General features: G+C 29.9%; 1 protein-coding gene across 7 annotated transcripts; it reads left to right on the top strand.

The window, feature by feature from the left end:
* Positions 1–5727: 5727 nt before the first annotated feature.
* LOC111895493 (uncharacterized) lies at positions 5728–9202 on the top strand. Of its 7 annotated transcripts, XM_023891575.2 has the most exons (7): positions 5728–6070; positions 6212–6265; positions 6406–6580; positions 6787–7124; positions 7326–8467; positions 8577–8739; positions 8840–9202. In XM_023891575.2, exons 5-7 carry the CDS (start codon positions 8343–8345, stop codon positions 8966–8968), a joined length of 417 nt encoding a protein of 138 aa, XP_023747343.1. In that variant the 5' UTR covers positions 5728–6070; positions 6212–6265; positions 6406–6580; positions 6787–7124; positions 7326–8342; the 3' UTR covers positions 8969–9202. The 7 variants fall into 7 exon arrangements, with proteins under 7 accessions (XP_023747343.1, XP_023747345.1, XP_023747338.1 ...); XM_023891577.3 differs by lacking the exon at positions 6406–6580 and having other exon boundaries at positions 5746–6070; positions 6240–6265; XM_023891570.3 differs by having other exon boundaries at positions 5746–6070; positions 6240–6265; positions 6406–7124.
* Positions 9203–14536: the final 5334 nt, after the last annotated feature.

Raw genomic sequence — 14536 nt, 5'->3', positions numbered from 1 at the left:
TTAAGGACAAGACTATTCATCTTTTGTAACCATTGCCAACTTTTATGAGTTTTATGAAACTTAAATGTGACTTTTCAAATAACTTGAGGACAAGTTACAAAAACACATTTTAGAATCAACTCTTAGATTAATTTGGATTGAAAACAACTATTTCACTCAACTTATCTATTAATCTAAGCAACTCATAAGAACAAGATAATTCAAATCAAACTTTTTCATGTAATTAGTCTAAACCTTAAACTAATACAAAACATGAATCTATTGACAATTATCTTTGAAAATGGATTAGCATGAACATTACCACATCAAAAACAAGTTTATAAGTTCAAAAACATCTTAGGGTAATGTTCCTAGTCCATTTCTAGCCAAAAACCTCGAAAATATGCTGTCTGGGGGTCCAACTCGTCGAGTGCATGAACCAACTCAGCGAGTTGGATCGATTTGATCACTTTTTAGGCATGGACTCGCCGAGTCTCCTGATGGACTCACCGAGTCTGATGATCAGACAGCAACAATTTCGATTTTTTTAAGAAGTTTTGCAAGTATAACAAGAAAACAAGCCTAGGCTCTGATACCACTGTTGGGTTTTGAGCATTCTAACACTCCTAAGTGTGCATGCAACCCTAAATACCTTGGATCTATGTTTTCTCTATTATACATGCAAATAAGAACTTCCAAGGTATTATCCTAATCTAGCATACAAATCAATGAATGTAACAAGATAGAATACATACCTTTTGATGTAGCTTGATGTCTTCAAGCTTTAAGAGCTTAGCCCCAATAGTGTGGAAGCCTCAAGTGGAATCACAAATCACCAAAACACCTTGGAAGACTTTAGAGAATATAGATACTTGGTTCTCTCTAGTGAAATTGGCTAGCCCTTCTTAGTGTATCCACACTAGTGCCAATTTCACCAACCAAGGACATCTTTATATAGTGTGGAGGATTAGGGTTAAACCCCAATACCCATGACCTTTCATTTCCTAGGATCCATGGGTTAAACACTCCATAGACTATCCATGAAAGCTTAGCCCAACCTAAATAAACTTGGCTCATTCCATATATATAAGAGTCCATATTTAATTAATTCCCTTTGATCACTTAATTAATTATAAATTAATTCTTGATCAATACTAATTAAATAATATGATTCCATATTAATATATTAGAACTTATAATATATTAATATTAATCATAAACATACTATTCTCAAAAGATTATCCATATAAATTGTGTCGGTGAAGTGCAACCCAAATGGACCATGCCGGGTCAGGTCAAGTCTTACCAATTATAGTTATGGACTTAGACATTAATCCAACAGTTAGAACCCATTACTGATTTACAACTTTATTATTCTTTTTTTTTTATATAATATAAATGGAAGTTATTTTCTATACACAAATACAAATAAATAAACATATTTACATACAAATAATATGTATGTATTATGTTCAGTATATCACGTATTTGTTTAAAGAGGTTAATTGTTGCTCAAGAACAAACATAAATAGGTTTTTGTATCATATATAGTGTTGAGTTCTAATGATGCACATTCTTCTCACATACATTTATATGATATATAACTTTGTGAAAACAATGCAATCAAAGTATAACGATGACGTGAAAAAAATGAAATGAAAAATACGATATTAGACCCTTAAAAAATAGAAAAAAAAAACGTAGGTAATCCGTAGGTAAATACCTACGGATTACCTACGGATAACCTTTATTCGTAGGTAATCCGTAGGTATTTACCTACGGAGTACCTACGGTTTTCTTTTTATTTTTTAATTTTTAAGGGAAAATATTGTTTTTTCAATTTTATTTTTTTCACAAGATCATTATAGTTTGATTTCTTTGTTTTTCATCAACTTATACATAACATAAACTTACATATAAATCTATGCATCGTTAGAACCAATTACTGATTTACAACTTTATTATTTTTTTTATATAATATAAATGAAAGTTATTTTCTATAAACAAATACAAATAAATAAACATATTTACATACAAATAATATGTATGTATTATGTTCGGTATATCACGTATTTGTTTAAAGAGGTTAATTGTTGTTGAAGAACAAACATAAATAGCTTTTTGTATCATAGATAGTGTTGAGTTCTAATGATGCACATTCTTCTCACATAAATTTATATGATATATAACTTTGTGAAAACAATGCAATCAAAGTATAATGATGATGTGAAAAAAATGAAACGAAAAAAACGATATTAGACTCTTAAAAAATAGAAAATAAAAAAAACCTGTAGGTAATCCGTAGGTAAATACCTACGGATAACCTTTATTCGTAGGTAATCCGTAGGTATTTACCTACGGTTTTCTTTTTATTTTCTAATTTTTAAGGGAAAATATTGTTTTTTCAATTTTATTTTTTTCACAACATCATTATAGTTTGATTTCTTTGTTTTCATTAACTTATACATAACATGATAAACTTACATATAAATGTATGCATCGTTAGAACCCATTACTGATTTACAACTTTATTATTCTTTTTTTATATATAATATAAATGAAAGTTATTTTCTATACACAAATACAAATAAATAAACATATTTACATACAAACAATATGTATGTATTATGTTCATTATATCACATATTTGTAGATCATAAGCATGTTAAACCATTAAACGAGTAATGGATCTCGTATGTGCACACGACTTTATGAATGATATTAATAGCAATAAGTTGGTGAAAATATAGATAATCATATATAATAGAGGTGTGAAAAAAATAAAGCGGAAAAAATGTCGTTTGGTGCCCCAAAAATCGAAAATAAGAAAAATCCGTAGCTAATCCGTAGCTAATTAGCTACGGATTGGCTACGGAATTCTAACGGAAAACATATTCCGTAGCTAATCTGTAGCTAATTAGCTACAGATTAGCTACGGAATATGTTTTCCGTTAGAATTCCGTAGCCAATCCGTAGCTAATTAGCTACGGATTAGTTACAGCTTTTTCTTATTTTCGATATTTCGGGCACCAAACGTCGTTTTTTTTCTATTTTTTTTCACACCTCTATTATACATGATTATCTATATTTTCACCAATTTATAGTTATTAATATCATTCATAAATATGTGTGCACATATGCGATCCATTGCTCGTTTTAGTGGTTTAACACTATAATATATAGCAATGGGTTCTAATGACGCACATTAGTGTAAATACGTTTAAATGATGTATAACTTTGTAAAAAAAAGCAATCAAAGTATAATTATATTGTGAAAAAAATAAAACGAAAAAAACGACATTTAACCATTGAAAAATAGAAAATACAAAAAAAATCGTTGGTACTCCGTAGGTAAATACCTACGGATAGCCTTTATCCGTAGGTAATCTGTAGGTAAATACCTACGGATTACCTACAGGTTTTTTTTTTTTTTTTTTTTTTTTTTTTTTTTTTTTTTTCCTTCTATTTTTTAAGGGAAAATATAATTTATTTAGTTTTATTTTTTTCACAAAATCATTATACTTTGAATGTTTTGTTCTCACCAACTTATATATAACGTAAACATATATACAAATGTATACAAATGTAAAGTAGAGTAAAATTCATTTTAAAAGAAAATTCAACTTTTACTTTGGGAGAACTCAAAATGATTTTTAAAGTTTAATAAATTTAAATATTGTATCGACCAGATTATATTCAATTACTCATTCAAGGAATTAATATTTGTTATATTAACTTGTTACGCATAAATTAGACACCAAAAAAAAAAAGACACCGATTTCTTTTTGATTGCTTTGTTATTATCACATATTTGTTTAATGAGGTTAATTGTGGCTCAAGAACAAACATAAATTCTAATGATTCACATTCTTTTACATACGTCTATATGATTTATAACTTTGTGAAAACAAAACAATCAAAGTATAATGATGTCGTGGGAAAAATGAAACGAAAAAAAACGACATTACACCTTCAAAAATAGAAAATAAAATAAAACTGTAGCTAATCCGTAGGTAAATATCTACAGATTACCTACGGATAGCCTTTATCCGTAGGTATTTACCTACGGATTACCTACGGTTTTTTTTTTTTTCTATTTTTCAAGGGTCTAATGTCATTTTCATCGTTACATTTTTTTCACAACATCATTATACTTTGATTGTTTTGTTTTCACCAACTTATACATAACATAAACTTACATACACGGGTATGGATCGTTAGAACCCACTACTCATTTACAAATTTATTATTCTTTTTTTATATAATATAAATGAATGTTATTTTCTACACATAAATACAAATAAATACACACATTTACATACAAAACGATATGTACGTATTATGTTCAGTATATCACGTATTTGTTTTATGAGGTTAATTGTGGCTCAAGAACGAACATAAATTCTAATGATTCACATTCTTTTACATACGTCTATATGATGTATAACTTTGTGAAAACAAAGCTATCAAAGTATAATGATGTCGTGGAAAAAATAAAACGAAAAAAACGACATTACACCTTCAAAAATAGAAAAAAAAACCGTAGCTAATCCGTAGGTAAATACCTACAGATTACCTACAGATAGCCTTTATCCGTAGGTATTTACCTACGGATTACCTACAGTTTTTTTTTTTTTTTTATTTTCTATTTTTCAAGGGTCTAATGTCATTTTTATCGTTACATTTTTTTTCACAACATCATTATACTTTGATTGTTTTGTTTTCACCAACTTATACATAACATAAACTTACATACACGAGTATGGATCGTTAGAACCCACTACTCATTTACAAATCTATTATTCATTTTTATATGATATAAATGAAAGTTATTTTCTATACATAAATACACACATTTACATACAAACGATATGTACGTATTATGTTCAGTATATCACGTATTTGTTTAATGAGGTTAATTGTGGCTCAAGAACAAACATAAATTCTAATGATTCACATTCTTTTACATACGTCTATATGATGTATAACTTTGTGAAAACAAAGCAATCAAAGTATAATGATGCCGTGGAAAAAATGAAACGAAAAAAAACGACATTATACCTTCAAAAATAGAAAATAAAATAAAACCGTAGCTAATCCGTAGGTAAATATCTACAGATTACCTACGGATAGCCTTTATCCGTAGGTAATCCGTAGGTATTTACCTACGGATTACCTACAATTTTTTTTATTTTCTATTTTCCAATGGTCTAATGTCATTTTTATCGTTACATTTTTTTCACAACATCATTATACTTTGATTGTTTTGTTTTCACCAACTTATACATAGCATAAACTTACATAAACGGATATGGATCGTTAGAACCCACTACTCGTTTACAAATTTATTATTCTTTTTTTTATATAATATAAATGAAAGTTATTTTCTATAAAAAACAAATAAATACACACGTTTACATACAAATAACAATAATAATAATAATAATAATAATAATAATAATAATAAAATAATAACAAAACTATGATGATGATGATGATGATGATGATGATGATGATGATGATGATGATGATGATGATGATGATGATGATGATGATGATGATGATGATGATGATGATGATAATAATAATAATAATAATAATAATAATAATAAAGGAATGGAAGTGGGTATTGTATAAATTTAATTAAAGAGCCTCTATATTGTGAGGATGTGGCATTCCCGACCTTTTGGTAAATACCTTGACATTATACATAGTATACTCGTGTTCGAATCCGGTACACCACATATTTTTTAGCCTCCGTTTGTTTTTTTTTAGCTTCCCAAATATTTCTAGGTTACTCGCTTCCTTTTCCCCCAAATATTTCGAGTCTGCTCTCCAAAATTTTCATTCACGTTTCACCCAATTTTGGATTCCCGCTTTGTCTGCTTCTCCTAGATCTTCCGTCCTTCGCTTGCAGCCTTAGCTTCTCTTCTGATCATCGCGTTCCCTCTCTCGACTCAAGGAATGAAGTAAACCGGCGACAACTTCCGTTTCCGAGCATCGCGTCGACTGCTTCCGGTTTGTCGACTGCTTCCAATCTCTCCTTCAATCGACGGCGACAACTTTTGGTTCGTCGACAGCTTCTGCAAAGGTTAGTTGACATTAGATCATTTGTTCTTTTCAAAATCGTTTGTTCTTTCTGCAACATCACAAAATGATTTTTTAAAATTGTTTGTTCTTTTTTCATCTTTCGAAATTCATTTGCTGTTTCTTCGTCTTTTTGAATTGTTAGTTGGATTTGTCTCTCGGTTGTGTAACAGGTAGGGAAGAAGGGTATTTGATTCGGGTAATTTCTTGACCAAAATCTTTAATTTTTTGTGTATGAAACCATCTGCCTACCAAGTGTTCGATTAATTGCCTGAGTGAAGGGTATTTGGATTCAGTAATTTCTTGACTAAAATTTTGGTCCCTTGATCATCTGTGAAGTTATCAAGAACGATGGATTGAAGATGTAAGTGGTTTTGTTCTGGAAATGCTGTTTTCGGTGCAAATCCTTCAATTCCATGGGATATCCTAGCCAGGGCATTCCAAGTTGATAAGAGTGTAGTGGATCAACTACAAACCCAGTTCTAAAGTTACAACGAGTTCATTGACAAAAAAGGTTTACAATTGGTGTTCGTGTAATTATTTGATTTCATTCATCGGCTTCTTTAATTTAAAGCTTACATTCAAAATTATTTGTGTGCAATTATCTTTTCAAGTTGGTATTTACTATTCATTGTGTACTTTATATGTTCGGTTGGTTTGATATGATAGCGCTTATAATTTTAAATGATTTAATCAGTGACAACAAAATATTACCTGTAGATGCGGAACTTTACACTCTTAAATCTCACAGAATGCAAGAAGGGTTTTACAAGGTTTTAGGCCACCGACACTATTAGAAAAATGGCAACATTCCGACTACTAATTCCGTTGGTGGTAATAGTATGGAAAAGCTATTACCACAGAATTCCGCAAAACAAATCTAACAAAATAAGGTGTAGACAAATAATTATGAAGGATGATCAAATGTGATGGTACAGAACAAATGCAAACAGGAAGGTGGTCAATGGTGGTGTTTGGTGGTTGGAGCAAAAATGAATGGAGTAGATAGTGGTATTTGGCTGTTGGTGTATGTAGCAAACATACAGATTGGATTACAGGTTAGTTCTTCGTCCCTTAATTTTTAGTTTTATGTGTGTATGTATATTTGGTTGTTTGTGTATGTAGCAAACATACAGATTGGATTACAGGTTAGTTCTTCATCCCTCAATTATTAGTTTTATGTGTGTATGTGTATGTAGCAAGAACATAGATTGGTTTTGCATATGTCTGAAATTGAATATATATTTTTATTTTTTCAGCTCTATTGATCTCTCAAGCACCACAACAGATTTATGCAGTGAGTTCTGTAAAAGGCCCCAAATTAATGATGTTTATTCTAATATTTATTTTAGGAAAATGATGTTTTTGTAATGTGTTAGGCACTTAGTAATGTATTTTACATTTTGTAGTTTAATGTAATGAATTTTTGTTTCATTTTGACCAAATTAATTGTTATTTTATTTAAAAAAATATTATTTTTTTAAAAAAAAAATAAAATGTAATTAGCTACGGATTACCTACTGAAAATTCATAGCTATTTACTTCCGTAGCTATTCCGTAGCTATTTAGTTCCGTAGCTATTCAATTCCGTAGCTGTTCTGTAGGAAAATCATTTCGTAGGTATTCCGTAGGAAAATATTTCGTATGTACTTTGTAGGAGTTTCGTAGCTAAATAACTCGTAGGTAATCTGTAGGTATTCCGTAGTTAACGTGTTCCGTAGGTATTCCGTAGTTAAATTTGCAATATAATATTTCGTAGGAAATGCGTAGGAACGTTTGTAGCTAATCTGTAGGAAAAAATTACCCATGAGGTTTTTCTTACAACCCGTTTTTTGTAGGAAATCTGTAGGTAAAGTCTTGTTCCTACGGATTTGCTACTAATTCTGCTGTACCTACGGATTTGCTACTAATTCTGCTGTAGGTGACTAATTAGTTTTCTAGTAGTGATAATTTAGGCGTAACATCAAACCCTAAACTTATCCCCTGGGCCGTGGCCCATTGAACTGTTAAACAAATACCCAATCAACCCAACCCATAATTATAAACTCGTCCTATCGGCCAAGTTACAAGAACAGCTCATCGGTAAATCGCATGAACAACTGCCACGTGTAAAAGCAACGTGTACATAAATCAGCCACGTTTCTTCTGGATCCAAATCAGTACCGATCCATCTTCATCAATTGATTTAATTCCCTTCTCTCATTCTCTGCATGTCTCTCTAAAACCAAACTCAGCGCAAATCGAAACAAGGAAAAAGCTCATAACTAGATCGTAAAATGGCGACAGATTTGAAACCGATGTACGCATACACGGTGGTTTACGTCAAGGATGTTGCTAAATCCGTCGAGTTTTACGGTAAGGCGTTCGGTCAGCTTGTTCGCCGTTTGGACGATTCCCACAGGTATGGATCGATCCATAATTTCTTGATTCCTATCCATATGTTGCAATAATTTCATCAAATGATCGAATTCAGACATGAAATGAAACATGTCGTGGTTGGTTGTTGATAGATGGGGTGAGCTAGAAAGCGGACAGACGACAATCGCGTTTACGCCGGTGCATCAACATGAAACGGATGATCTCACCGGAGAGGTTCAGGAACAGAAGTCGAAAACCAGAAGGAATCAACTTGAGGTTTGCTTTGCTTATGCAGACGTGGATGCTGCATACAAGGTGCTTGATAATTAATGAGTCTTTTTGGAAAAGCTATTTGGTTTTTATATATGATAAGATTTTGGATTTGTTTGTATGATGGGATGGATTTGGGTTGCAGAGGGCGGTGGAGAATGGGGCGGAGGCGGTGTGCCTGCCGGAGGATAAAGAATGGGGACAGCGGGTCGGGTATGTTCGTGATATCGATGGTATTGTGGTGAGGATGGGAAGCTTTGTGAAGCAGTGTTGATTGTGGAATCATGTGCATGTATGTATGCATAGACACTGTGTGTGTGACTGTGGTGGTGGGGTAATGTGTTAAATAATATTATAGTATGTTTTGTTTTTTCATAGAGGTTATCGTTTCACGATTTCTTCATAAAAATCTATATAGGGGCGTTCGATTGTATGTAATTATATGAAATTAAAAGAATAAGAACATTAAAGTAATTATTATAAATTATAAATTATAAATTTCTAATAATGGGAGACTAGCTAGAAGGTTGTTTGGTTAGTTGTGAGCATCTGGGCGGGATCCGGGACAGATGTTATCGAACCGGTGGTATACTTTAAAACTATTTATGATGTTAAATTCGTAATAACGTGTGAAATATAAACATAGATTGAAGTAAACTTGGCATGAATATCTTTATATTCCATAAAATCAATATGCAAAAAGAAATTAACAAAAAGAGAGGATTTTCTTTTTTAATTTAAGAATTACGTCGATGCTAAACAGGTGAAAGAACAAAATAATCATTTTATTTCATTCTTCTTTCCAATTTTTGTCCGTTTTCTTGGCTCACTTCGTATGTTACGCACACTTTCATTCAAATCAAAATTCATAAACAACTAAGAACAAAACAAGCATGTATATGTAAACGTGTAAAACGATTTGTAAACTACGTATATGTAAATATGAACAATGATTTTTGAACTTTAAAATTGACAAATTAAACGATTTAATAACTATAATCTTAAACTAAGTATATGTAATTTACATATTAAAGGATTTGTAAAGTAAAACCTATAATCTACAATTTTGCTATAAACCTCTTAATGTTATTATTATTGGTTATGGTTCGTATTATTATTCCAGAAAATACAACTTTTTGTGTTAGCTAATAACGAATAATGGGATAAACAACATGAGAGCAAATAAAAATATTTGGCAATGGCGCATACTTGAAATCAAAACAAAAGATTCATGGTTTAAACAATATGAAATCAGGAAGAAAAAAAAAGCCATTCTTGCATATTTGCTTAACATTACAAAGATACTTACTTGATTTGGTTAGTTGGCTTCTATGGTTATTATTCTTGATCCAGAAGGAAAAAAAAAAGGCTTGAACTTAGAGAATAATATGCCCAGTCGCTAATAACATGAAGGGTTTTAGGTTTTGAATTGCAAAAATGTGATATCTTATCATACATGCTTATAAAGCTAGCATTTTTTCTTGAATCTCATGCATTTGAAACTCCCTTTTTTATTTTCTCAAACCACACTCATTTGAAACCTCATTTTTAACTAATGCAACTCAAAAGTTCTTAATTATGATTTAACATTCAAAAGTATTATAACTTATATTATGTTTAATTAGCATTTAGTGAAAAGTTTACTATAAAAATGTCAATCTTTTGTGTTATATAAAATCTTACATGTAAGAAGGATTTGAAGATATTGTGATTCAAAAGTTTTCATATAGTTGAAGCATTCACGATCCAAATATGATGATTTGAAGAAATGAGTTATGTCACATCGATGTTAATTATAATATGATTTTTTCTTTCAACCAAAACAAATGAAGCTTTTTCTATTCTTTCTTTATATTTATTTTCTCATTTAATCTTTATATGTGATTTGTGTGTATTAGTCAATCTTGAATGTGACTCTCCAAACATCAATGTTTTGCTTGAAATATCTTTTTGTTTCTTCTTTTTCAAGAAAAATATTTTGATTGCAGGTTAGTGAAGAATTGTCATCAAGTTTCTATGGTTGAATGATGTTAAATGAAGAAAAACTATTCATAAAATGGATATAGGTTTTTTTGTTTGAGAAAAGTTGACGAATGTTAATTTTTTCTTTTGATTTAAATGTATGTTTATGTAACATCTTTATTTATATATTAAACCACCCAATGCTCTTATTTATTTGATTGTAGTCTGTCTATTTTGATTATGTTTATTTTCTATTATTTTTTTGTTGGGTTATCCTACACTATGTAGGATAACCCAACAAAAAAATAATAGAAAATAAACATAATCAAAATAGAAAAACTACAATATTTAAAAGACAATATTTAAAAAGATAACATAATTTTGAACATTTGATATGTAATTATGATAGACTTATCATGATATGTTCTTCATATGAAAGTAATTTATCCATATTATTACGGCAAGAATTACATATGAAATTTACGAAAATATATATATTATATATGATATGTTTAACATGTATATGCACCTATGTATGTTATAAATTTATAATTAAATATCTTTATGTTTAATAATTGAAGGAACTAAAATGATGCATCAAAACCAATTATTTAGAAGAATATAATAATAATAATAATAATAATAATAATAATAATAATAATAATAATAATAATAATACATTTCCATGTACCGCATTCATTTAAAACTCACACTAGGACTCAAAAGTTTTCTAATTTATGTATATTTATTAGTTACAACTCAAGAGTTTTTAACTTATGATTATTAATTAATAATCACTAATAATTTTTTATTTTATTAAAAACATTAATGCATTTGAAGAGATTTGTGATTTAAATATGAAAAGTTAATATAAATGTTATAATAGATCTTTTAGTGTTTTTATGTTATTAAAAGTTATAGTGATTATTTTTCATATTTTTTATTATTCGTTGTATATATATCTTTTTTAATATAAATGTTATAATAGATGTTTTTTATTTTTATGTTACTAAAAATTGCAGTTCATATTTTTGTTCATACGTTTTGTTACCCGTTATATTATCATTCATTTGATATATAATTTACACAACTTTAAACGGTTTATAAAGTTATCAAATAATTATATATATCACAATGACTTAAAAATTAAACTATAATGTTGAATAAAACTAATATGTTAACTATATGTTTGTTTTACTACTAACATTTTGTTTAAAAATAGAAATATTAAATAATAATTTGGTAAAAGTTATTATTTTAACTATATAATTCTATTCTTGTGCAACGCGCGGGGATTCGCCTAGTCTTAATATATAATGGCTAACTGAAATACAACAAGATAAAGATTCCTTAATTTTAACTTAGAGATTAAATTAAGACACATAAGATGATGTTTGTTAAGATGTATAATCGGTAATCGGTACTAAAACGGGAGAATAGGGAAACTTCAAGGTACCATAACCGGTTGGGCCAATTACTGAATCCACTGCAAAAATAAAATTAGTACCGGACCAATTATATACAATCGGAATTGGTTTGTGACCGGGTCCGGTTCAGAACTGTGATATAATGCTATATGCACATCCATACCGTCTCATTTGAAAAATTCAGGAACGTGTTGTTAATCGAACGAAAACAGTCATAATCTTTGCAATGACACTCGTTGACAGCAAAGATATACTAAAAGAAGATACCGAAGTTTAGTAAGTGGGAATTAAAGGAAATATTTTTAAAAAAATCTCAATACTTTGAATAATTTTACGAAATAGTCACAAATTAATGTATTTTTTACAAAAAAATCCTAAAAACCGGTAAAATGTTGCAATTTGACCATTTTCTCCTAGTTCAGTTGGTAAAAAATTAATTTGGAACTATTTCGTAAACTGACCTTAGATATTTGAACTTTTCCGCAAACTTTTATTTTTTATATTCTATTAAAAACGCAAATAAACATATTTATTATTAATATTATTAATTAAATGCATATATAAATATATTTTAAATATATATTTATATCTATAAAACATATTTATACGTAAAAAATATGTATAAACACATTAAATACATATGAAAAACGTATTAATATATTTTCATACCTTAGAAAACAATTTTAAAGTTTCTTTTCCATTTAAAGGTATTTATATATATTATTAAGGCTATGTTTGGCGTACTAGCTGAAAATCTAGCTGTTAACTGAAAAACTAACTGATAGCTGAAAAGTTAGTCGTTAAATAAAAAGCTAGTTTGTAGCTGATAAAAAATAACGTTTGATAAAACTGGCTGAAAGATATAAAATGACATAAAAAGACATTTAAGATAATGTGTTTCTATAATTAATTAAAGGTATACTTAGAAAACAAAAAAATTTAAAAAAATAAAAAATAAAAAAAAGAAAAACTCCTAAAAAGCTAGTCTAAGTAGCTTTTTAAAAAGCTAGCTTATAAGCTAATTTTTGGCTTGCCAAACATGACAACTTAAAAAAACTCAAAAAAATAAGCTAGCTTATCAACTAACTGTGGTGTGCCAAAAACAGTCTGAATACATGTGTAAATACATTTTTCATATGTATTATTAAATACATGCATAAAAACATTTTTAAAGTTTCTTTTTTCATTTAAACACATTTATATGTATTATTAAATATATGTATAAAATTTTTAAATGAAAAAAGAAATTCAAAATCGTTTTAAGGTATAAAATATATAAATACATATGAAATACGTGTGTGTGTTTCAATATATATATATATATATATATATATATATATATATATATATATATATATATATATATATATATATATATATATATATATATATATATATATATATATATATATATAACGTTCCCCAATATACAACATACCATACAGGCCTCGCCTAACACAATAACGGGTCTTGCCCACCAAACATAAAGGGTCTCACCCAACATACCTGCAAGAGTCACTCGAACCATCTGGCATCCTACAATATAGTGAGAAGACCCGTCTGAACTACTCAATAGAAGCTCAACAGCTACTTCAGGAACAAAACAACTAATCCAAGCTACTTAAAGCCAAACCTAAACCAGTCCTTAGTCAAATACTCAATGTTACCCAAGTTTGACCCCAAGTCAAACCGGTCAAAAATTCAATTGTCAAAGTCAACGGTTATAGTCAACTCCAGCTGACCTGCACGTCGTGGCCACTCATCTCAGTCTCAATCAAAATCCGCTACCATGTCGTGGTAGACATGCCACCACACTATGGCAGAATCCTGGCAAAATAGTCGGGAAGAAACCCGTCGCCATGCCATGGCGAGCATCGTGACACGCCTTGGGCACGTCCGACAAAACGAACCTGATAAGTCCCGCCACCACTGAAACATCCCAAAAATTTTGTCCAAAAATTTTGTTTTAAAATCATTTAATGGAATCATAATTCATCAAACATCACAATAAAAATCATAAGTTCTGTATCTCAATCATCATAATAAAATACTGTATCAAAATCATGTCTCAAAATATCAGAGTCTAAACATCCCTGTCTGAAAGCGGTGGTGTGTGTCATGCAGTCATCCTGAGCTCTTCCCCTTGCTAGCTAGCGGAAGTACCTGAAACCAAAAGTGAAAATTGTAAGCACGAAGCTTAGTGAGTCTCCTTAAACTACCACATATCATACACATAATCACATAATAGCATACATTGGGCCTTGCCCACTACATCGGGCCCCGCCCAGCATCGGACGAATCCGGCATCGGGCCCCGCCCGGCATCAGACCGAAGTCCGGCATTGGGCCCCGCCCGACATCGGACCGAAGTCCGGTATACATATGACATGAACACATAACATAAACATATAAGCTAAATCCTTCCTTGGACTTGCCCCGACATCAGAACGAAGT

The sequence above is a fragment of the Lactuca sativa genome, chromosome 9, assembly GCF_002870075.4.
Source record: "Lactuca sativa cultivar Salinas chromosome 9, Lsat_Salinas_v11, whole genome shotgun sequence".
Taxonomy (NCBI): Eukaryota; Viridiplantae; Streptophyta; class Magnoliopsida; order Asterales; family Asteraceae; genus Lactuca; species Lactuca sativa.
The sequence above is the reverse complement of the archived record's forward strand: the minus strand, read 5'-3'. Positions and strand labels throughout refer to the sequence as shown.

Bases quoted from the DNA above. Each gene is read 5' to 3' on its own strand.
- LOC111895493 (XM_023891575.2), top strand. From the start codon at position 8,343: ATGGCGACAGATTTGAAACCGATGTACGCATACACGGTGGTTTACGTC. The intron at 8,468-8,576 runs GTATGGATCGAT...GGTTGTTGATAG, and splicing joins CGTTTGGACGATTCCCACAG to ATGGGGTGAGCTAGAAAGCG. The intron at 8,740-8,839 runs GTGCTTGATAAT...TTTGGGTTGCAG, and splicing joins ACGTGGATGCTGCATACAAG to AGGGCGGTGGAGAATGGGGC.